This window comes from Pagrus pagrus (genome assembly GCF_965226575.1).
Source record: "Pagrus pagrus genome assembly, chromosome: 19".
NCBI classification, from domain to species: domain Eukaryota; kingdom Metazoa; phylum Chordata; class Actinopteri; order Spariformes; family Sparidae; genus Pagrus; species Pagrus pagrus.
The window spans coordinates 5,814,911-5,839,185 of NC_140203.1; the positions used below are offsets into that span (position 1 = coordinate 5,814,911).

General features: G+C 40.0%; 1 protein-coding gene across 3 annotated transcripts; it reads right to left on the reverse strand.

Annotated features, from left to right (window-relative positions):
• Positions 1–820: 820 nt before the first annotated feature.
• Positions 821–22,585, reverse strand: LOC311274720 (KN motif and ankyrin repeat domain-containing protein 1-like). 3 transcript variants are annotated; one of them, XR_014624781.1, is made up of 14 exons: positions 22,398–22,585; positions 18,361–18,469; positions 14,608–17,181; positions 13,775–13,927; positions 13,083–13,185; positions 12,313–12,477; positions 12,115–12,202; positions 11,214–11,433; positions 9,273–9,415; positions 7,988–8,188; positions 7,393–7,491; positions 7,200–7,294; positions 5,113–5,209; positions 821–1,197 (listed from the first exon to the last, which is right to left on the reverse strand). XR_014624781.1 is itself a non-coding variant. In XM_084382638.1 (12 exons), the coding sequence occupies exons 2-12, from the start codon at positions 18,395–18,397 to the stop codon at positions 7,235–7,237; spliced, it is 3,843 nt and encodes a 1,280-aa protein (XP_084238764.1). In that variant the 5' UTR covers positions 18,398–18,469; positions 22,398–22,585; the 3' UTR covers positions 6,770–7,234. The 3 variants fall into 3 exon arrangements, 2 of the variants coding, with proteins under 2 accessions (XP_084238764.1, XP_084238765.1); XM_084382638.1 differs by lacking the exons at positions 821–1,197; positions 5,113–5,209 and having other exon boundaries at positions 6,770–7,294; XM_084382639.1 differs by lacking the exons at positions 821–1,197; positions 5,113–5,209; positions 7,200–7,294 and having other exon boundaries at positions 7,404–7,491; positions 7,984–8,188.
• Between the last annotated feature and the right edge of the window lie 1,690 nt (positions 22,586–24,275).

The following is a 24,275-nucleotide window of genomic DNA, read 5'->3' on the forward strand; positions in this document are numbered from 1 at the left end:
TGTTTATAAAGTACCAAAAAGTCACACTTGAGTTAAAGTAAATATATCATGTTAAAATATTACTTTAGTAAAAGCGAAAGTTTTACTTTGTTTATATTTGGCGGACCCTGCCACCTTTCTAGCTTCAACCTTATTTTCCTCTGAGAACAGTTGGTTTATTCAATTCTGGAAAAAATAAATAGTTTTGAGTTTGTTTTATAACCTCATTAATATTGTAGATATTAAAATTCTGAGTTTTAATTTCTTCTCCAAAACTACATAGTGCCCCTTTAAATGTACTTACATGTCAAAAGTACAAGTAAATAACACATATGTTTACATGTATGCATGTACTGTACGCTATGGGTTGATAGATTATCAGCCTGGCCAGTTATCAGATTTGATATTCAGCATTATCGGATTATTGGTATCGGATATATTGGGGGTTTTTTTGGAAAGTAACTAAGGTTATTAAAATAATGCAGAGTAAAAAGTACGATATTTGCCTTACAAAATGTAGTGGAGAGGAAATATAAAGTCCTAGGAAATGGGAATACTCAAGTTGAGTACAAGTACCTCAAAATTGTACTTAAGTACAGTACCTGAGTAAATGTACTTACACTTACATTCCATCACTGCTGAGGGTTCTGATGCAGTTGCCATATATGCAGACGACTGTATTTTGTTTTGTTATTTATTGATATGCGAACCTTTTTTTTACACATCAGAAGGCAAATAATTCTCATTTGACATTCAAATGTTCAAAGAACTGATTTTATTTACGTAAAAGCTTAAATATGACAATGAAAACATTTTGCTGGTTACATCACGTGAGGGCCAAAGCTGCACATTCAAAACATTTTTTTACTGTGATTGTTAAAAAATGGCTACAGACAGCGAGAATAATGGAGACACTAAGAAAAAAAGAAGAAAATACAACAACAGCTACATAAAATGTTGTTTCATCGAGGTGTCTGTGACATGTTCCAACTATACACGGAGTAGATGGAAGAGACAGGACGCCTGCACTCGGCGACATGCGGGATCACCATGATGAACTGGCAGCGGAGTCCCCTCTGCAGACTGATCTTCCCCCTCTGTCTGGGCGCCCGAGTGGCAAGAGGGCTCTGGATATGTGCCTAGAAAGCCTGTGCCCAGATCCATCCCAGCTCAGGGCATGTGAGTAGGGGAGACCAGGTATGGGTTGCAACAGCACCACTTTCAAGAGGAAGGGATGAGAGTCGTGATCAATTTCATGTATGAACACTTAATGTCCGGGTGAATGTAAACGGCAACAAGATGGTGATAATAATATGGTCGGCATCTGCACATAAAGATTCAACATCAGGTGAACACTGTCCATCCACTGAGAGTCCACCTCTCCTCATCCTGCTGCACTCCAGCGCTGTCGGCTCGGAACAAGGTCCATCCGTCAAATACAACAGCTCGATCCGAGACGCTGTGGTGGAGACAGGTCACTGTAAAGAGGAGGGCAGCACAATCTCTGATTTGAGTCCAATGTGTCCGTTTCACTTCCCATCACTACCCTCCTCTCCCTGAGGTGGTCTGGCCAGTCATGTTGGATGGTGGACAGATGCCAGGGGCAGCGATTGATCAATTTCCAATACTTACTGTTACAACTTATCAAGGTAGTGGGACGGGAACTCCTTCTATTTGACACCAATCAGTGAATTCTGTCATACAGTTGTAGTAATTTGAAACATTGCCATTTGCAAAAGACAAATAAGGGTACTTTCTGTCAAGATTCGGGGGGTTTATCACAAAAAATTCAGTGAGTTAGAGGCGCTGAGACAAAAAGTGTTACAACCATCCCCGGTTTCCCCTACAGGCGCAGCTTCATTTACCAAATCAGCAACATTGACCATTACTACCTCATTTCAATTTGTTGATAAATATTCCTTACTGAAACTTTTAAAAACGTATATAATTCCTGTTATATCTTCTCAGGTCGTATTTCCCCCTTCCCCCACCGCCATCGAGATTTCACCCTTGTGTTTGTGTGCAGCCCCGAGAATTCCAGCAGGGTGATTAATGCATTAATATCATATTACACTTGATTCCTGTGCCAAGAGAGCGAGGAAAAAATAACTCAGAGCTGCAGAGCTGAAACAATTGCTGTAATAACGGTAGACTTTTTCTTTTTTTTTTCTCTTTTGGGCTGACATTCAAACACATCTGGTTTCTCTGAATCAATTTGGGGTTTTTCCATGTGCAAAAGGCTGCTGGAAAAACAGCACACAATGTCAGTACTCACAAACGCAGGAAATGAAGGATACACAAGAAAACAGGATCGAAATAAAAGCTGCATGTTTTCTTCAAATGAGGTCAAACTCGTAATGACTGCCCCTTTGTACAGACTTGTGTGGCTGGGACTGTAATTCCATGGAGGCAAGGGAGATGGAGAGAAGTTGTGATGCACATAAGTTGACAAGGCTATCCACAGCATTGTTTTCATGCCACGCAAATGAGCTGATGTTCTAGCAGCTGTCCAAGGCCATTTTTCATAGCCTGTTTTTACAGCCTCGTACACTTAGCGAGATTAAAAGTCTTCATGCCAAAAAGAAAAAAATCTTTTGAATGTAACTGTATGAATCACATACATTCCCTGATGTCACTGAGAACTTGCTTTGAACTTGGTATGTCTTTACAACACATATTCTTTATAGCTAATATTTTTTATTATATTATCTAAAGTTTTTGGGAAACTAAAAATCACACCAAAAACCAAAACACATCTCACTGACACTGCACTGGCGAAAGGAGTAAACAAATCCCCATCTTGAGCCGCATGTTGCTAAATCCTGATTGGAGCACGGAAATATGCAACTGATCCCCGCCCCGCTTCAAACCAGCGAGAGGAGAAACTCACAAAAACATAAACACAGAAGTCTCTCATGTAAGATGACCAAAGCTGTCCCGCCTCGACAGGAAACATGCTGCATGGAAATAAAAAAATATGTTTTCGGGGAAACATCTTTAGGGCCTTTAAAGCATCATTAAGTAACTTAAAATAACAGCTTCAAAATCATTTTATTAGTACAGTGTCTTGTAAAAGAATGAATGGTGTCTCTGTCTCAGCCTCTCTGCCCTCCTATCACTTGTTTCTGCTCTATGTAACTTCTGTCAGCAGGTAGTGCTTTACGGCAGGACATGACGCACAGCACCAATTATCACTGGAGACACTGGATAATATTTTAAGGAGAAAACATTTTCTGGTTTTTACCGCTAATTTACTGAGTTTCCTGAAGGGGAATGTTGGTCGCCAGTACCAGAACAGGAGCTGGGCAAGTGGGCAACTGATCCGGGCCAGAGGCCGAAGAGGAAGGAAGCTACGAAGAGAAAAAGAGACTGTGACCGAGCAAGAGGCAAATCTCAGACTGGCTTTATTTGTCATTGGAGACAGCTCCGCTAAATAAAAGGCTGCAGACAGACGCTGAGGTCGTGAATAGTGCACAGTTTGGTGAGGGAACAAAACTACATGGTTAGATTTAGGAAAAGATTATGGTTTGGATTAAAATCAATGTTTCACACAGGATACAGACAGCAATGATCACAAATAATAAATAAAATATCATCTCTGTTTAAAGTTAGAAGTGACAACACACCCAATGTAAGCCAACGAGAATGCACATCAAGCACACGACAAGACTGCCCCCGGGCAAAATACCACGTTTTTGGGGAGTTGTGTCCAACGCTTGCCAAACTTTGACGGCTGCAGGTTAAAAATGCCTGAGCATGCGTTTTTACTTCCAAGACATAACATTGTAAAGACATGCCAAGTTATGTTTGTAGTTAGCACGCAACATTACATGACATCTGATGTAACAAAATACGAAATTGCTACATAACGTTGCTTGAAGTGACTCTGGCGTTGCGGAAACTTTAAAAAAATGAGTTCTCGTCGAGTGCAGATGAGATTCGGTCCCCTTCAACATTCAGATTCTCAATAGATCTTTATTGCTCGCAAACAAGAGCCACCATCAGCTTTACACGGAGAAGACTGAGGAGAGGCCGTCTCCTCTTATTATTGATTTAAAGAATGAAAAAGGAACGGGGCGCTCATTGTTTTGCTTTTCAGCATGGCTCGTATGAAAATCCAATTTAATAAGTCATACGTTTCCACGCAGAAGTACGCCGATGAGAAGGAGACAGGATTAGCTGACCCTCGTGAAATAAAGATATCATACTAATATTATGTTCCCAAGAACCACTTGCTCAAAACCGCCGACTGTTACCATGGCAACTGCAAAATTGTGATGGTGGAACCTTTATCATTGTGTTTTATTGCTGTTGCTGGGAAATGACTCGAGAGTGCTCTCAGTCACACATGCCCAAGCTCTCAGTAATGGGACACAGTGACAGGCTGTAAGGAATGACAACATAATTTTATACATTTTACGTCTTTTCACGGGAGCTTTTCATTTCATATACTCAAGGCACCACTTTTCCAACATCTGCAAATAGACAGAAATGTAAATCATGTGGTTAGAAGCAGAACCACCTTGTCCCCGCAGATGTTTCATGTCAAAAATATCTGCATGATTTCAGTTATTTTGGCAGCTCTTCAAAGTAAGTAGAGAAAATTAGCATTTCACACTTAAAAAGTTGGACGATGCTTTCTTTTACGACTTCTTATTATTCATATTTGATCACATATTCATTGTCTGTCAGTGTTCTCATGTAAAATTAAGCAATGACGGTCTCTCAGTTGCAGGGCTGATGCAGAATTTAATTATTGTCCCACATTTAATGCCAACATCGCTCCACAGCCTTCTCTTCTAGGTCTCAGGGAATATTCATTGAAGCAGCCTGAACTTTACCAGGGCGCATATAATTCTGAATGCTTGATAAATGATTTATAGCTTAATCAAAGCTGAAAATTCAGTTTTAATTTGCGCTGGTGCAAGCATGGATGGATCCTAGCAAACTCTGATTAGTAATCCAGGCTGTGATTTGCACTGTCGGGTCGCGACAATGAGCCTGTCGTTTTTTATCTGTCTTCTGAAAAGATGTTTAAAATTTTAAGCAACTTTCTGCCCTATCCTTATGAATAAGTCAATGAAAAAATAATAGTAAAACAAGCAAGGACAGGATGGACACAGAGGAATATACCTGGTGAGGTGGAAGGAAATGAGCAGCGAGGGAGGCGAGTAGTTTCTCTCTTACAGAGCCGGGTGTCAAAGGATGAATCAAACTGGTGTCTGCCAGACTGTTAATGAGGAAAAGAGTGTTGATGATGCACCGAAGGCTCAACAGACATTTTTTCAGTTAGTTTAAGAAAACATTTATCCAAGACACCCACTTAAACCTGCTGAAAACCTATTGCAGGTGGACAGAAACTAGAATTACCACCTCACAGTTGTATGCCTCTGCGACCAAGTAAAGTTTACACACATATCTGTGTACAGTCATATATATATACGTAGCGGAGCTTATGAAGGAATTTAATAACAGGTAATGAGTGTATTTTATATATTATATACTATCATTTGTAGACAGCGTTTACAGAGGAGTAAAGAGGACTGGTCGAGAACTTTGTCACATGGTGCAACGGCTATTACCTCGAGCTCATTATCAGCAAAAGCAATGAGACTGTGGTGGACTACAATGCTTCAAAGCTACAGATTCTCACTCCCACTAAAAGATCTCTAGGAGAAGATCTCTACAATCAGCATAGTTTCCCAAGATTTGTGTCAGTTGTTGAAAAATGGCCAAAAAAACTAGAGTTTGAATTCCTGAGTTATGGCCAAAAAACATGTTTGTGGAGTCACAGTGACTCATTTTTCTATTTTGCGCCTTCTCTCTGCTCCGTCCTCCTGCCAGTGACCCAGGATTCGATCTCAGTGTCGGATGAGCTACGAGCTACGAGCAGGGATGCACAGGTGTATCATTTAGCAAAGTCTGTGACGTAAAAGAGGTGCGATCAAACTGCGTAGCGCCTTGTAAGGTGCTGTACCTCATTACGACAAGCTATAAGCTGATTTAAAACTAAATACATAAGTTGTTTTGCTCATCTGACAGAGATGACAAAAAACAGCAGTAGACTGTTACTAAACAAAGGACAGATGATGCAGCTGTGACACGGAACATTTAATTGAAGGTTGCTTTAAATTCCTGCTCCGAAGCGCCGATGTCTCATTTTGTTAAAAGCCTCCAATCTTCTCTCCCTGTTTCCGTTCTTTGCCTCCAATGTCTGCATCTCCTGTCGGAGGGACTAAGAAGTAAGGAAAGGAGTCGAATATGTACAAACTGAGAAGTAAGAAGAGGGGCTCGAGTCCAAGTGGATATTTGTGCCAAATTTTGAATTGAAATTCTCTTGAGGATTTCCTGAGATATCATGAGAATGAGACGTACGACCCAAAAACACAATGCCTCCAGCCACTACTGGCTCCACACAGGCTTTAGTCAGAGTTTCTGAGCACATTTGGACGGATTTTAAGTTCACAGATAAACTTTTATAGATGTTTTATAGATGAAACTACGCTTGTCTGCTTTCTTGCTGAGAGTTTGACAGAGTTTGACACCACTCATTTTGCTTGTGTCTGTCGGCTGAACATGAAGCACAGCGAGCAGCCGATCAGTTTAACTAGCACGAGGACTGGAAGATGAAAAAAAGTTAGCCTGGCTCTGACCAAAAGTAAAAAGAAATCTGTTTACTAATCCCCTAAAGCTCCTTAAAACATATCTCATTTTGTTTGTATCTACAAAGTTGTATCTAGAAGATTTTACTTTTTTCTTTCAGAATAATGAACAAAATCAGGCCTTTAGCTGTTTGTAATATATTTTTATTCACATGTATGTGCTCATACATCTCTGAGTTTGATGCTACTGTACGTCATACTTTGTTTTATCAGCTCATTCTCCTCTGCACTTATAAAATATTTCAACTATAAATCTAATTTTCAAAAAAAAGAGGGAATTAAAACAATTGAAGTGATCCTATATATTAGATGTCTGCAGGATGCAACATTAACTATTATCTTTTCTGAACATAGAACAGTAATATTCTCTACCATGCATGTATTACCTGCTGAGTTACATTATAATACACACTATGCAATGTTATGCAAATGCTCCACTAGGATGCATCATTGTCATTGGAGAATAACAAGCACTCTGCAGTTAGTGAAAAGGATCATTTTCCAACTGAAGGTTCAAAACTAACGCTGTTAAAAATGTCCCCTTTGCTGCTGAATCACCTCATAAATAAGACTCAAGAAGCATCAGCATCACCTCATTCACAGAGATTTTTACCACCAGAGGAAAGAGACTTGCCACTGTGACGTGCAGCTGCCTGTTAAGACACATAAACACACACACACACACAATAAAAAAAGTTACCCACATGTATACTTAGTTTAAGTGTGAGTGTGAGATGTGTGACCAGCTTACCCCGGTCTGTCCTTTGGAGAAGTTGGCATGTGCATAGAGGAGAACTGCGATGTCGTTATGTCCCGCCTCCAGTGCAATGGACAGAGCTGTGCTTTCATCCTGTAAACACACAAACTCACACACATTATGACAGGTTCTGCTATTACTGTGCATTTACAGATAGAAAAGACATACTTGACGTATTTAAACGTATCATTCTGAAGTGAACACTGATTGCGCAGTGTACCACTTTGCCGTCATTTATGCAGAACCCTGGTGAATGAAGGTAAATGTTATTGATCCCCCATTCCATATACATTTTTTGCTCATATATATATGTAATACGTTATTAGGTTGTAACTGTTAGTTGCTGTCCACGTAGAGTGACTTGAAAGCTCCTTAACAGTTGGAAGAACGACTTCCCAACTTGGGAAACGGGACTATCCAATGAGCAAGTGAATGCACTATTATATACAACTTCCACCACTTTGTTTCCCTGACATAATTACTGTAAATCATGATTATCCTCTGCTTTTGTAACACACTATGTGAGACAAAGTTGCTTCAGCTCTTGAGCTTGAAGCCATCGGGCTCCCAGAAGCAATGACTCACATACACTGTCACTCAGGGTGGCATCACAGTCTGGTTGTGCCAGCAGTAGTCTCACGATTTCAGCATGGCCGTGCTCGCTCGCGCACATCAGCGCCGTGGAGCCCTCGTCGTCCCGGAGATTGACCTCCGCCCCCTGTGCCAGGAGCGCCTGCACCATGTCCATCCTGCCGTGGCTCACAGCCAGCATCAGAGCTGTCTGACCGGCCTGGACGGCAGATGACGAGCGTCAAACACAGGGAATGGGGTGTGAGTATACATGTCTCAATCACTCACACTTTTTGAAGTTACACATACTGTACAGAACATTTACCCACTGAAAAACACAGTAATGTTTTGGTTTATGGTTCCCAAATTTCCTCATAATTATCTAATAAATGTCCTGGACAGAACTAGGTTATTTTGTGCTAATTATAACAAAAATAGAGACAATATCTAATTTAATTTATGTTGTTTATATCTATGCAGGCAACTCCAATTAACTGCCTGCACAACTTCCTGCCCAGTTCAACCAAACATGCACAAATATTACGTTTCTCTACAGGCAGGCAAACAATTCAGCAAATCTGAAAGAATCCTGTCAAGGTTGGAAAGAGACTTTTTCTTATCCCCCTTTCTGCTATAAAGTTTCCAATAATAAATGAATAATGAATGAGTATTAACTTGGGTTTAAACGGAGGAGGTCGTTAAAAGGAAAATCCCCCGTAAATCTTCTTCCCATAATTAGCAGCAAATTACATCGTTCCTTCCTGGAAAACTTCTGAGGAAATTATTAGAAAATCACTGACCTATAAAATGAAGTGTTGCCAAAAATACATGCAGCACATTAAATGTACCATTTCAAGTATTTCCATTAGAGCTGGAGATTTATTTTTCTGAAGTTCTAGCTTCATGTAGAGACCCACATTCAGCCCTGCGTGAAATAATTTATATTCAGTAATATCCACATTTGGAAAACTGCCTTAAAAATAACACCTGCAGGTAAAAAATAATATTAACTCGACAGTGATAGAAAATGCACAAATGGGCAAAAAACTCAATTTGTGCAGGGCCTATCTATTACTGCTGGTTAGCTGGCTCCAATAAAAGCCTGTTATCTATGTCTGACTTTTCCATTCTCCAGTTTAATCTCATTTGTGCACAGAAAAACAAAACTTTCTCTGACATTCAAGGGGGAAAAAAAAAATCCATTTATAGGATTTAAGAATCAACAACAAGCTTCAGCATTTGGACACAGTTTAGAGAAACAGCAGGACGTCACATCCACCCCCTCTACCTGAGAACAGACTGACCTGGCTGGCCTTGGCATTGACGTCTCCTTTTGTGAAGAGCTTCTCCACAACCTTCATGTCCTCTGGACGGTCCACAGCTGCGAGCGCAGCCAGCATGATGGGCGTGTAACCCGCTTTGTTCTGTTGATTCACGTTACACACCTCTGAAGTGACGGTCACGTGGCCCGAGTAGAAAAAACAAAAGAAGAAAGAAAGAGTTTTATGTCTTCACTTATTTATCGGTGATATTTGCGAAGTCTTTCCCTCTCTCCTGAGTGTACCATGTTCTCCAGTCAGCCAATAAAAAATTAAAACCACTGACGGGTGAAGTGAATAACATCTCTTTACAATGCAATGTTCTGCTGGGAAAACTCCCCAGATCTCATGATGGAGTGTGCTTGATCTGCAGCGGTGTTCAGACATACTTGTTTTTGATTGCCCTCTCCCAGTTTCCTCTCGGGGGTTCACAATTACTTTACAATACTTTTCACACTTTTAGTTATCATTTCTGAACGGTTCAGCATGTAGTCTGCTGTACTGTTGCGCCTCATCCTCCTCAGTGAGTGAGACAGACAGAGAAATGGAGAGGAGAAAGAAGATTTACACAAACTTCAGACACCCTGGAGAGAATAATTCCTGTGTCTTACGTAAAGTTTTAAAGGAAAGTGGCTGTAAAATCACACCACGTCAATCCCCGATCAAGTGGCCATCAGCATGCACGGACTCTCTAAAGGGCAGGGGCAAAAAATGAATAAATAGTAATAAGTAGTACTGTGTGCCACAGATTGATGCAAGTTTACACTAAAAGGAGAATTATTCTGTGTTGTTTTCTGAGAATTAAAAGTAAAAAAAAATTATCTGACATAAAAAATGTTGCATTTTGCTTTTTTTGTCTTTATATCTCACCAGAATGCAGGAAACACGGTCCTTGTGTCTCAAAGACATCCCTCTGCTTTCAAAAATCGTGTCCTATTTTTGAGGTCTCAAGGTTGGCAACTTTGTCTTTAGATGGGCGGCACGTGTCAAAGAACAATCACATAAATGCCAGGAGGAAAGGTTTCCCAGCAGAACGATGCATAGTAAAGACAATGTTATTTATTTCCACTGTCAGTGGTTTTGACGTTTTGGTTGATATTGTAAGAGATACCTTTACATTACAGGACTTTTCCATGTCAAATAAAATGTCCACAGTTTAAATAGCATGTACATTTTGTAAGAGTGTTGTTTTTATTCTAGCATGACTCCTAACTGCACATCCTGTGATACATCAAACTACACTGAGTCACTCTTCCAAATGGGCTCCTTTTTCGATTTTATTACACTGTTTTGAATGTGGTTCAACTCGCCTTTCAGGGCCAGGTGATATTTGACGAAAGTCTTCATTTTGAGCCATATAATAAAAAGCTTTAGTCATGCTTTTTCATTCGGGAACACTGGAAACAAAGGTAAATGCCTGTGACAATTTGTTTACTTTTCTTTTTGCTGGTAATGTGCTTCTATTCTAACTGGCCTCTGAACAGACAGAGGCGGATCCAATCTCTTCTAAAAGCTGCAGCACAGCTATTAAAGGTGCTTCATCTCTTCCATTAGGACTCTTATTCTGATGTTTGTCCGTTCAATTTATATTGATTAAAGCCTCTGAATGGTCTACATCAGAGTCTTATTTCTGAATTTTGGGCCACTGCTGGAGAAAAGGTTGGAACAGTTTATTATGATTTTAAAAGTGGATTTCCAAAGTACATCTGTGTTTGGATGAATTAAACCTTCTGCACTTTAGGTTATTGAAAATATAGGCAGTACACAATGTTTAAGGATCAATAAAGCTTTTACCATCCCACCCATCTCTTCTGGTTGGCTGTGCAGCAGTCCAAAAAATGTTTTCTCAAAGCCAGGAAGGACAGAAAGGCCAAAAAATACAAAAATACATGATGACTCCTAGTTGCGCTACGAGTATTACCGTACCTGCATCAAGCAATTTCTTGACGATGCCAAAGTTGGAGTGAGACACACTGTAGTGCAGAGCTGTGTTTCCATTGCCGTCAGCCATATTAGCGATATGTTGCAATACTGAGGGTGAAATGACCCGATATGTAGTCAAGTGGTCCTCCACGGTGTCAGGGGCTGCTGACTTGTGGCTGGACACAGAAAACCATTCTTGCTGGAGCGTTTGAAGACAGTCATGCTGCAGGGGACAGAAGAATACAAAAAAAAAAAACAGTTGCATGTATTTATTTATATATATATGTATAAAAGACATCCATGTTTTGTTTAAAGCATCCTCATAAATGCCTTGGAAGTGCCATTATTCAGTGAGTAGAGACATTTCAGCCACTTCTTCTAAATGCATAGGAGCAACTACTAATTATAGGGGTGTGAATGAAAGAACAGACAAAGAGCGAGCATAACAAAACAACGACTCACTATTAAAATCTCCAAAACATCATAAAGAAAGAAAAAGGCTTTGGACTCATTTGAGCCGCAAAAGTTTGTTTGCAGTTTTGTTTGTATTTAAGTTTCATTATACAATCTGTCATGAATTTCCCTTCAATATACGTGTTTTTGAACTCCCCATCTGTCCATGTGTTCGGTCTAAGAGCCTCTGTCACTCACCAAAGTCCTTGTTTTTAAGTTCAAGAAAAGTACAATGACAGAAAATTACAGAGCCGACACAATGCTGCGCTCTGTGTATCAAATGCCAAAGTCATTTCTTTTTTAAATGACATACTTGAACACATCCTGGCCCAGCGTCTGTCCACACCCATCCAGTGACATACCATTAAACGTGCACACAGACACACACACACACACGCGTACAAAGTGACCTTCAATGGCTCTCACGCTGAATATAGTGAGCAAAACATACCAATTCCTTGCTGGACAAAGCCGTGTCATCGCTCAGATGCATCTTTAAGGCTTGACAAGCAGAAAACATCTTTTCACTCAACTTACACCTGAAAGGGAAAAAATTCTACAGGTCACATGGTGCAAGTTAAGAGTCACACAGCAACATTTCAAAGCTGTAATCTTTTTGGGATTTAAAACCTTCTAGACTTTATCATACCTCTGTTGTGATTTTGAAGACCCTTTCGATCCCCTGTTGGATCCACATTTGCCCTTTTTTGCTGGTGTTCCATCTTGAGAAACTTTTTTGTTTCCTCTCCTTTCCACTTCCTCAGTGTTAGCCTTCTCACTGGCAGGGAACTCGTAAGATGACATGGGGTCCAATCTAACGACAAACCACATTAGTTAAAACACTGATAATATTTATTAAAAGATAAGTTTGCCCAAAATGATCATGTCAATTATCTACTCATGATGTAAATTCAAGTGAAGTTTCATAGTCCTCAAAACATTTCTGGAGCTTCACAGCAAATGGATGCAGCATTCTCCTTGGGGACTTGCTTTAAAATGTAAAAAAAAACCTGGAGAAAATATAAAATGGCTCGATACAACTCATCCAGCGTAATCCACGTCTCCGGAAGCCCTGAGATCCCAAATTGATTTGAAAAGACAATATTGTACGTGCAGTCAAGCTTGTGCATCCACTTCAGACTGGGTGTTCACAAATGTTTTCAGCTCAGCAGCTACAGTGAAGACTTCGGCTTACAAAAAGGATGTAAATATGTTTTTCTTTTATTTCTTTACGTTTTAAAACAAGTCCCCATCTACTTCAGTTGTTTTGGAGAATCCTGCGACACTGTGGACTATGAGACTTCACCCGACTTTCCATCATCATGGGGGTGAATTTTCATTTTTGGGTGAACTTATCCTTTAAGACACAAAGTATTAGAGTCTTGCTGTACAATATTAGTTTAGATGTCAGATGATTACCCTGTGGTCACCCTCATAAACTTCATGCTCTTCCTGGTGCTGCTACAGCCTTGGTCACCATTCTGTTTCTTCATGACAGATCGCAGCACACCGGCACGAGTGTCTAGAAACAACAATGCAGCACATGCTTCTGAATCATACATCTGACTTAATTCATTTAGCACTGTGTCAACTACAGTGTATTTTATTTAACACAACACAAGCAAAGAAACAGATATCATCATCATTACCATTCAAATCAAACAATTTAATGACATAGCCTATACAAAGGCATCTGCTCATTCATTCCTATAATTTGTCACCCATCTGTCCTTACGGTGCTTTAAATATTCTTGCTAATGTGAGGGAATCATTTTAAAAGTGAAAGCTTTCTCTGACGCCAGCTCCTCCTACGAAGCCATTCAATTTTAGACCCTCAGCCACAAACTGGTATGTGGTACGAGGCGCCTTCCAAAACCAGATATCATTCCAAGCATCGCAAGTGTATCCCTCAGAATGCAAAACTTGCCAAGCCAAAGGCAGCCACTTCCTCTGAACCAAATACAAACTTAAACTGGGCCTTGGGAGTGGTCTGGAAGTAAAAATATTTTTAAAGTAGACTACTTTCACACATTCCTACCCACCAAATGTTTACATTGCTTTTCACAAAGATGAACTTAAAAAGACAACGACATACAAACATGCATGTTTACCTTGTAGAGCTGAGGATGCCTGTTGTTCTAACATCTGTATCATTCTTTTCACCTCTGATTCATTGCCACCCTGTTGGCAGATTCCTGGGTTTGCCTCGTCACACTTAGATGCTTCAACGGTAAATTGAGATGGTGACTGAAACTCTCTGTTGACTGTGACAAAAAAACAAGAGGATGTTAGTGAATAGCATCAGAATGACTATACAGATATGACATACAGAATATTATATAATCATAAAAGTCCAACTTTAAAAGGGATTTGTTGACCTCTAGAAGCCCTTTGGAGAAATGCTTTGATTAGTGGATCCCCATTTGTTTGTAAACAAATGTAAAGGTTTAGCAAGCTATATGGTGCTCATTGGTTTTGTGCTATTCTACTGACCAAGAATTGGTGTTGGTAAGATGCCAATGAATGTAGCACTTAACCAGCAAACAAAGGGAAAAACCAGACTGCCATATCATTATCCCAAATGGGATGTGAGTTGATTGCTTGTTTTGAGAGTGGCACTGTAGTCTATTTCCTGCAACTTGTGTGTTGCAGGCATCATCCTGTAATGTTCAGAGGAGGATGCACTTAAGGACTACACTCCATACTTAAGATGAGATATTCACATTAGATACAAGTTATAGCGCATTAATTCAGAGCAGGGAACAGACAGTTTCACTGAAACCATTCTGTAGCTCCTTAGTGTCCATTTATCAGGAGATAACTGAAACCCTGCAGCTAATCACAATAAAGTATTCACATAGACAGTGGTATAAAATGACTTAATTCCAATAAAACTCCACTGGGTACTTTTAACACTAAATAAATTCCTATAGTTTTACTCTACCTGGTGGCTGAGAATCTGAAAGATGGATTCCTTGTGCAGCAGGTTTGTTACTGCAGGATAGCTGTGAGATGGCACTTCCTCGGTTACCGTGCTGCTGGACGAACCCTTCCCTCGGGTGAGTGTAGTCCTCTGTGAGCAGGTCCCCATGCTCCCCGAGGAGCCTATGCATCTTCTCTATGTAATGGTTCAGCTCTGGTTCCCACTGGGACTGCGAAGATTGCTGGAACATCTGAACAGGTTTACTGGATGAAACTGACAAATCCCGTATCCTCCCCTCCCCCACACCAATGCTCCTCGTCTTGATGGGATCAGGTAGATGCGATGGTCCAGAGGCCATATTTCGGGTTTTTAGTCCAACCAGGAAATTCTCATTAATGTCTGTGAATCCAACACCTGTGTCTCTGGTTACCTTGGGTGCCATCACTGTCGTTTGTTTTGAGGCACTTCCTAGATTCAAACCTCCAGTTCCTACACCAATTGATCTGGTCTCTGGGGCACACTTCATATCTTTGACCCGGCTGCCCACTGACACTGTCCTTGTGACAGTCTGAGTGGTGTTGGTGTGCTTGTCTTTGGTACTGAGGACAGTATTAGTGCTGGAGTCTGTGTTGAAGGCATGTCTGGTGTTGGTAAAGCGAGACACTGAACTGGATACAGTGTTGGTACGCTGAGAGGCCGTCTGTGGTGATGCCATGATTCCCAGATCCACTCCTCTGACTTGATCTGTGGCAATACCTTGAGAAACCAAATCCTTTGCCTCATAGATAATGACATCAACAGAACAGTCCCCACAAGCCACTGAATTATACTTAGTCTTTCTTTTCTTAGGCCATATATTTTCCAGTGGTAGCTCTGTGTTGGTTTCTGCATCACATAACTTTATCTCCATCCCAACACCTTGTGTGTTTGTAAAAATGTGGCTCCCCACACCTTTTTCCATGGTCTCCACTTGTTCCCTGACCTCCCAGTAGCTCATGGGTACATCTGGTCCTGTGCAAACATCCTTCAGCTCGGGCATGCAACAAGATATTCCCACTGTCTTCACCTCTGTTGCCTCCCCTGTGCTGGCATCTCGTAGCTCTTTGTGATTGCCCACTCCTTGGTCTGTGGTATGAGGTCTTGCATCGGTGCCCGTGCTCACAGTGGATGGCCTTGCAAGGGAGGCTTTATCAGCTCGGTTCCTAGCTCCTGCAGCCTGAAGCTCAAGTTTCAGACGGCTCATCTCTGTCTGGAGAGCTGATTCCTTCAACTCTGCTTCTAAGTGACATATTCTCTCCTTCAAGGCACCAATTATTTGTTGTTGTGCATCAAGCTCTGCTTCCCGTTCTGCGTAAATGCCAAGATTAACTTCAGACACTTCTGTTGCAACGGACCTCATTTTTACTTGATCAGTGCACACACATTTGTTTTCTTTTGTGGGTTTAGACAAGGTGATATCTATATCTTTATCAGTTCCAACTGCATCTGACTTGATTGCCTTGACGCGAAGAGGACTGTGGCCTTTTTCATGCCATGCTTGCAAATGTCCACCCTTGATGGTTCTTTCCAATGCCTGCATCTCTTCAGTCAGTTGCCTGAACTCCCTGAGGTCAGTGAAGTCACTTTGCATTATATCCTCAAGTCCTTCCTTGGTATTCTCTTTGTTTCCAATGTCAGAAATTTCCAAGCTATGCGCTCTCTTCCAGATCACATCATCTATGTCCTCATTGTCACTGTGGTTCTTGAGCTGAGAGACCAGTTGCCTTTTTTCCTCCTGAAGGACTGAGATTTTTACCTGGAGTATAGGGATGATTTTCACCTGCTCCTCCAGCTCCTTCAGCCTCTGCAGAGCTACTACCATCTGGTCACGGACATGCTGCAGATGCATGGAGCCAGGACTAACTGGAGTGGTCCTACCAGAGCTCTGTGGGCTTAGCCTAAGGCATCCAGTGCTGCCTCTACTGCCCAGGGATGAGCCAAGCATATCACCTCCTGTGCCAGTAGGCTTGTTCCCATTGTTGTTCTGATTATATGCACCCACACCAGTGAAGGGGGAGAGTGACCCAGGGGAGCTTACCCCTCCAAAGCTGGCCAGTCGTCGACGGGGATGGGGCTGAGGTGGAAGCTGGTTGGTCACCTCATGATCCAAGTGCTTGAGGGTCTCCATAATGGTCTTCTCCACCAGGGGGGGTTGTCTTTGTAAAGCAAGAGATCTTGCAGCAGGCTTAGGCTTTGACTCATTAAGTATGTGAGACATTGCTGGTCCTTCATTCCTCGAGGGTTTGCTATCCAATGAGGAACCATGTGGTGGAGGAAGAGGAGGTCGACCTCTGGTTGTCGAAGACATGCCCAGCAGTCTTGTGTCATCACTGCTAGATGAAGACAAGGATTCAGCAGAATGCCACTGGCTGGATGAGATGCCACTCTGTGGTTTTTCCACATTATTGTTGGCCACTCTGGGCCTCCTCTTGAGGCTTAGCCGCTTAATGGTGGTGCCGTGTTGGAAATTGTTGACGCACTTGAGGTAGTCCACATCCGACTGATAACTGCAATTAATCCCCAGGTAGTTAGGAATGCAGTCTTCAGTGCTTTGACCTAATAGACCAACAGTGGAATAGCCATAGATTGTTACTCTTGCAGACTTTAAAAAAAGACTATCAATTGGCTGGTAAGTGGGAAATCTAAGCACATACTAAGTGGGAAAATTCCCCTAATTGCATGCGACTAAGAAAAATCTTATACATTGAGTTTAAAACTAGACATCAAATTCACAACAGTAAACTAGGGCTATTGAGAATTGAAATCATTCTTAACTTTTCATAACAAAATAGGGTGTCTACAGGCATCACACACTTAAATCTAGTGCTTTTTAAGACCTTTTCAACATTTTAAACAAAACATAAATCAAACAAAGCATCTCTCTCTTTTTCAGGCATTATAGGTAAGTATAAAAGTATGTTGTATACATGTGGTCTTGTACAGAGGTAGGTTTTAATTAGGAATATGGTTTTTAGAGTGAGTAAGGCCAACAGGTAAGTGGAAATATAAGGCAAAAATGTTTAAGGTAGTATAAGGCAATTAAAACTTTACAGATTCAAATTTAAGACAATTAAATGACTTTTAAGGCCTGTAAATACCCTGCAAAAATATAAAAGAAATAAACCACATGCAATGGGAAGTACAATCTCTTAACACCGCTTAAGGCTATACACTTTCTGCCCTTACAGTTTCCCTTTTCGTTCCTTACCTTGGTATTATATGCCCATCAGCGACGGTTTCTATTCAGGTCTACAGCCTTCCTTCTATCACCTCGAAATGTTTTTGACTATAAACTGTCTGAGCCCGTCCCGCAAGAAGAGAGGAGGGACAGAGGAGGTTTTACCAACGGTGTAGACACTCTGTTTTCAGTAGTCACTTCTCCCCAAATGGTATGTCTCTCTACATAGACTGAACCTACTCTATAATTACTCTGCAACTTTCCCTCTAAATGCCTGACCATGCGCTTGGCAGGTTTTCTCAACCACAGACATCTCACAAAGTATTTCAGCCAGTGAACACACAAAAATAAGAAATCTTTTTCATGTATCAAGCACTTGACATGATAAAAATTGTAATTTAAGAAACAGGTCTACTGTAACTGTATTTAAATTGTAAATTTTGAACACTTTAGTTGCGTCATTTCTTTACGATCGTTAAGTTCTATTTCAAGACCTAGACACACATGGCTGCAAAAACTAGCATTTAAGCTATTAGGAAAGTCATAGTTATAGTTACCTGATACATTTCTTAAAAAGTAACTGCCTTGTGCCATGGATGGGATTCACAAAGCATCAACAGATAGATGAAGCGATCCCATTAAATCCAGTTGGAACTTTGAATGAATCTGTAAACAAAAGATTGTAGCAAGTTTACCATTCTACATATCTTGATAATTTGTTCTTCCTGTACATGTATTCTCCTACTGCATCAACTTCTCTCTCTCCCAGCACAGGTCCAGCAGTCAATAACAGCTTACCTTACAATGCTTACATACAGGAAATGCAACACCGGGCCGTGACATAATATAGTTAATTCTGCAAAAGTACAGCTAGCGGAATAGCTAAGCCTCAGTGCACAACAATGACTCACCGCACTGAAATGCCATATCACTTTCTCATTAGTAAGCACCTTCTGTTCTCAGCATGTGGAGGTTTTAAGGAGAGGGATTTTATTTGCCAAGAATGCACATCTCACCTCTTGTGCAATGCCTTGTTTTCTCCCTTCATAAAGTCGTTTACATTTGCAAGTTAAGTGATAGATTGTACAGTGTTTTACGTATAAAATAAGGACATAAGGAGAAATTAAAGGATAACTCCATCACTTTTGTGCATGAAAGCAACATGCAACTTTTTTTACCTTAAATTAACAGCTTTAAAATCATTTTGATGCTACAGCGTCTTGAAATAGGGTGAATGGTGTCTCTGTCACTTGTTTCTGCACTATGTAACTTCAGTGAGAGGATAGGATCCCAGCGTTACATACATGTTTACTTCAAGATACAAGTTTCCCACACATAACATTGTTATGATGCAATGAGTTTTGTTTGTAGCACCTACATTATGTCTGACAAACTGCTACAGACCTGGGATTTGTATTTACGACAGTTGTGATGACAGAAACTTTGGGGGCAACAAATCCCACAAAATGCAAATTTCTATATAATTTTGCTTTAAAGTGTGTTTTCAGGTCTTTCAGAGCACTACTGCATATTAAGAAAATAGTCAAACCTTTTGTGGCTCCAGAGGAAGCTGCATGTAATCTGATAACGTGCCTTTAGTGATGTCCCTCAGTGGCTAAGTTGCATTGTGGGTAATGTAGGCGCCATACTTTGAAAAGGAAGACAAAAGCGGGCAATACAAAATAGAAATATCAAAAAATATCTCTGATTCTGCTGTATCTATTTTGATCATTTGTGTCTCACTTGTCCATAATGAGTCCAACAGTGTAGCAATGCAGACAAGTGGAGCCTACATTACCCACAATGCAATTTAGCCACTAAATTATATAATTGGAGGCAATTTATCTGATTACATGTAGTTTTCTCTGGAGCCACAAAAAATGGTGACCGTTCGAAGGGATGCATAAACTGTCCATAAAGAGTCCAACAGTGTTATTGGAGTGCAATGGCAAACTAGGGGACATTTTCAAAACCTTAGTAGATGAATTGCATTGTGGGTAATGCAGCCACCAAATGACATCACTGGAGGCAAGTTATCAGATTGCATGCAGCTTCCTTTGGAACTACAAAGTGCCTTATACTACTTTTTTACCATATGCAGCAGTACTCCTCATGATTAATATAAACAAGTAAATGAGTAAAATTAGTGGAGTTACCCTTTAAGTTGTTGCAGTAGCAAAAGCATTATGACTGGATAGAGTAAAGAACAATCAGTATATCACAAAACTAAGGACTTACAGCATTATATAAACATGTACTGCTGTCAATATCAAAATGATAAGTTATAGTAATTATATGTACATATGATAATCAATATTTACAGATTGACTTACAGCTGTTACACCCAGTTTCTATCGCTGCATTTCATTAAACATCAACCACCTATATAAAAGACATTTGTGCGATTAAATATTTGCTATACATAAAAGAGAAATCCCACTTCACATCAAAATCTGACCGTTTCCTCACTGACATCTAAAGACACTTTGACTGAGACCAGAGTGAACAAGTAGACATGACATCGGGCCTCAGGCCATAAATCCACTAAGTTTCGTAAGTTCTCTTTAGAGTTAGCCACAGTTACCAGTATTGGAAAGCAGAGCCAAGTTTGCAGTAAAAAAAACAGAGTCTGAAACTAACAGATGAATGTGTTAGAGAGACAAACAAAGACACGCGGGAGTAAAATTTAAACATGATATTTAAATGTATTCATGCTTTATGCCTTTCTGAGCTCTACCTACATCAAAACATTGTACTGCTTATATAAACACCATTATTTAAATATATGTTCAGCAACAGAGGATCTTATGTATTCCCAAAGCAACAGAGATATCCTCATAAACTATAACTCTGTATGGGCATTTGCACTTAAACTTAAAGGAAACTTCTTTTGTATGCAAGGCTTCAAACACCTGGGTTACTGCCACTTGTGCACAGTATCTTACACTTAAGTAGTCTGCAAGAGGGACTAGCAATAAGGTTTAAGTATGCATCATTTTTTTGTATTGTTGGCTGATTACAGAGCTTGTGTTGAAATTCAGTTGGCAAAAAGAGACACACTCAGTTTATGTCAATGTACGTTCTGTCTTGCAGAGATGTAATTGATTGGTTGTCAACACATGTCAAACAGGTCTGCTTCATTTCGTGTTTAATTAAAGTACTCGCTGTGTTTGTGTTGTTTGTTTGTGAGAGGCTGTTATGCATGTATTTGGTGAGAGATATGGGGGTTGTCCCTTAAAAGGAGGTTTTATGTTTTTCATCAAAAAAATATTCACAGAAATTTTCACATCATTTTGGACCAATATTATTAACATATGTCCACATTGATTTGAACAGTCTGGGTGCTGCGCCAAAACCTAAAAATGTTAGGGAAATCCCTGCTGTACTTTCTGTTGTTGTTGCCTTAGATTAAAAATATATCACCAGCACGCCATTTCGGTTCGACTTCCACCAAAGAGGCACTTGTTTTAATTTAAATGAGGTGGGTTTAATTTATCTGTCCATCTCTAAGACGTCTTTAGACTTCAAATAACAAAGATGTTGTGAGGTCATATTTATTAGGATTTAAATGAGCCTTGCAACTATATTGCTATTGACACTAGGTTTATGAAAAGGCATGTAAAGGTTTTCATGTAAACTTTGAAACAGAAACCTCAACTTACATCAGGGGCCAAAAAACATCGGTCGGTATTTGCCAACCACTGGCCATCAGTTTACCACACTGGTTGGATTTTACTATAATGGGCCACAGGCATTCAAGAAAATACAATTAATTTTAAGCAGCTAAATGTCCTGTTTAACTGCTGCTAAGTCGAGATTCATTTGCAAGTACAATTTACTCAAGTACTGTTCTTAAAGTACTATTTTCAGGTATGTTACTCGTGTATTTCCATTTTCTGCTACTTCATTCTTCCTTTCCACTACATTCATTTGATAAATTTCATTACTGCTTACTATGCAGATTCAGATTATTTGGTGTTTATAGGCTATTAATTGTGACCTGTTACCGATCAGATATCGTTGTTGGTGGGACAGTTGGTGTGAGACGATGCTGCATCAGAACCAAATTTATAACCAAACAAAGAAGTAAAATGACTGTTTGGATGCACTCGTCATAACTGGTGAACATACAAGAAATAGGTTTAGTAGACATTGCTTTGTTTTAAGGGGTCGAAAGACACACTTCTTGTCTAGGAGAGATATTTCTCCATTTTGTGAAATAATAGGCCAATAGTTCTTGTTCCACTTCAAGTCCACATTATCAGAGACAATTCTCAACTTGTGACACTCACATGTGAACACAACCTGCTCAAACAGGTGGGTGTTCCTGGAAACCTGCGTATCCTGCTGTTAAAGATGACATCATGTCTCTTTAAAAGTGGCTGAATGTTGCTAAAAGCCTGACGCCTTGTGGTCAAACTGGAGAATACAAGACAAAACTTTTAACTATGGCATGATGCTGGTGTAAAACTCCTACTGCTAAACTTTCTGATGGCAAATTGAATGTTTCGTGTTTTTCTGTTTGAAAATGTCGACCACACTTAATGCGCATTCACCTGTTAGCCTCGTGCTAATGTGATGAGCAGCCACTCACCTGTGAAGGGGGAGAAGGTGAAGTTCGGCTGATGTAGAGCTTTAAAATAACGTCACAGAGCAGCTTTATAAGTTGGGACAAGTTGAATATAATCTGTTACACATTAATGTGGACGCGAGTTTGTCTTCCCTCCTCTTTCCTCCTTTATTTCAGCCGTTTTGCTTGTTCAACGCCATTCCTGAAGAGAGGGAAGTTTTCAGTCTGCAGGAGTGGGACAGCCACTGCGCATGCGCTCAGAGCTGTCAACATGCCCAGCTGGTGCTCCTGGGAGTCAGTCAGGTGATGAAGAGCCGCTGGTGAAATATTGATGATGTGTGTTCTTCTATTGAAGCGATTACACAGCCAAGAGGACGACATGATGTTTGCCTCGGTCATATGGAAGATCATTTCCACCAGTTAAAAAAAAAAAAAAAAAAATAGTTAACCTAGTTTAATTTATGATATTAAAAGTCATAATTAAGAGGTCAAAGGTTGAAAGTATGAGATAAAAGTTCTAATTATGAAATAAAAAAAGTCATTATTGTGTTATTCAAAGTCAGATTTGTAAGAAAAAATATGAAATTGATGAGATTAAAGGTCTTGATTGTAAGATAAAACGTCCTAATTGTGAGAAAAAGTAATACTTTTGAGAAAAAAGCTGAATTTATTAAATCAAAAGTCACAACTTTGAGATAAAAAGTTATAATTATGAGATAAATGTCATAATTGTGAGAAAAAAGTTGAAAGTATGATATGAAAGGTCGAAAGTACGAGATAAAAGTTATAATTATGAGATAAGAAGTCATAATTAAGAGTTCAAAAATTGTAATTATGAGATGAAAAGTCATAATTCTGAGATAAAATGTCACAATGAACTTAAAAGTCATAATTACTCTACTATTAAACTGTAATAATAAATGTCAAAACGATGTTTTTCACTCTTACGTCCTGCAGGATATAGCTACCTTACCAGAGCTGTTTCGGTGCTGTGAGTTCAGAATAAAGTGAGTGATTTTGTTTGCAAAGAACAACAACAGTCAGAGTTACCGGCAGGAAATGAAACATGCTCCTCAGAATTGAGTCTTTGCCCAGACTTCATTTATATTCAGCATCTTGTAAGCTGCACAGCGACATCATGTGGACACAGTGCAGAAACACATTTTGCACTAGAGAACATGTGTTGACTGGTACAGCCAGGAATAAAGAGCATTTTGGTGTAACTTGTGTTCTTTACAGGCAAAATAAATATGTTTTCGTTTAACGACTTCAGATGTGTTTGTGTGCGTACTGTATGTAAATGACCCATTAAAAGTCATTGCTTTCTGTAGCTATCACACGCTGGTCTGCAAAGAGACTGACCTTTGCAACTACATTTTTATCATTAACCTCAAAAAGCCATGAATGGTGTGTGATCAACCGTCACACATTACCTCATGCTGGTGGCTATCATCATGCCCGGTATCTTGTTTAGTTCAAAGTTCAACTCTAGCTTTCCGTTGTGAAACATGTCTCTGTAACATTTCATGTGAGCTTATCTTGTAAGTCGAGTAAATCTGAACTGAAGTCCTTTTTACCTTTTTCCTTGTTTGTGCCACAGACAGAGACAGCCATAAACTGATTACATGCATGCAGAGACTCACTGACAGACACAACATGCACCCTCGCTCACTCTGAATGTGGCTCTCTATTTTACTACCTTCCAAATACTGTTTTGTCAGCAAGAGTTAAACTACAGGTGTTATATAAAATCCCACAGGGTCGGGAGGACAATGAGTCCTGTGAACTGAACTTTACACTTCTTCAGGCTCGTGCAGGGACGGTCAATGTCTCCAGAAAAGTGCTGATTTAGTCGTGTCCAGTACAAGCATGTACACCAAGTTTAATAATGAGACCAAACTT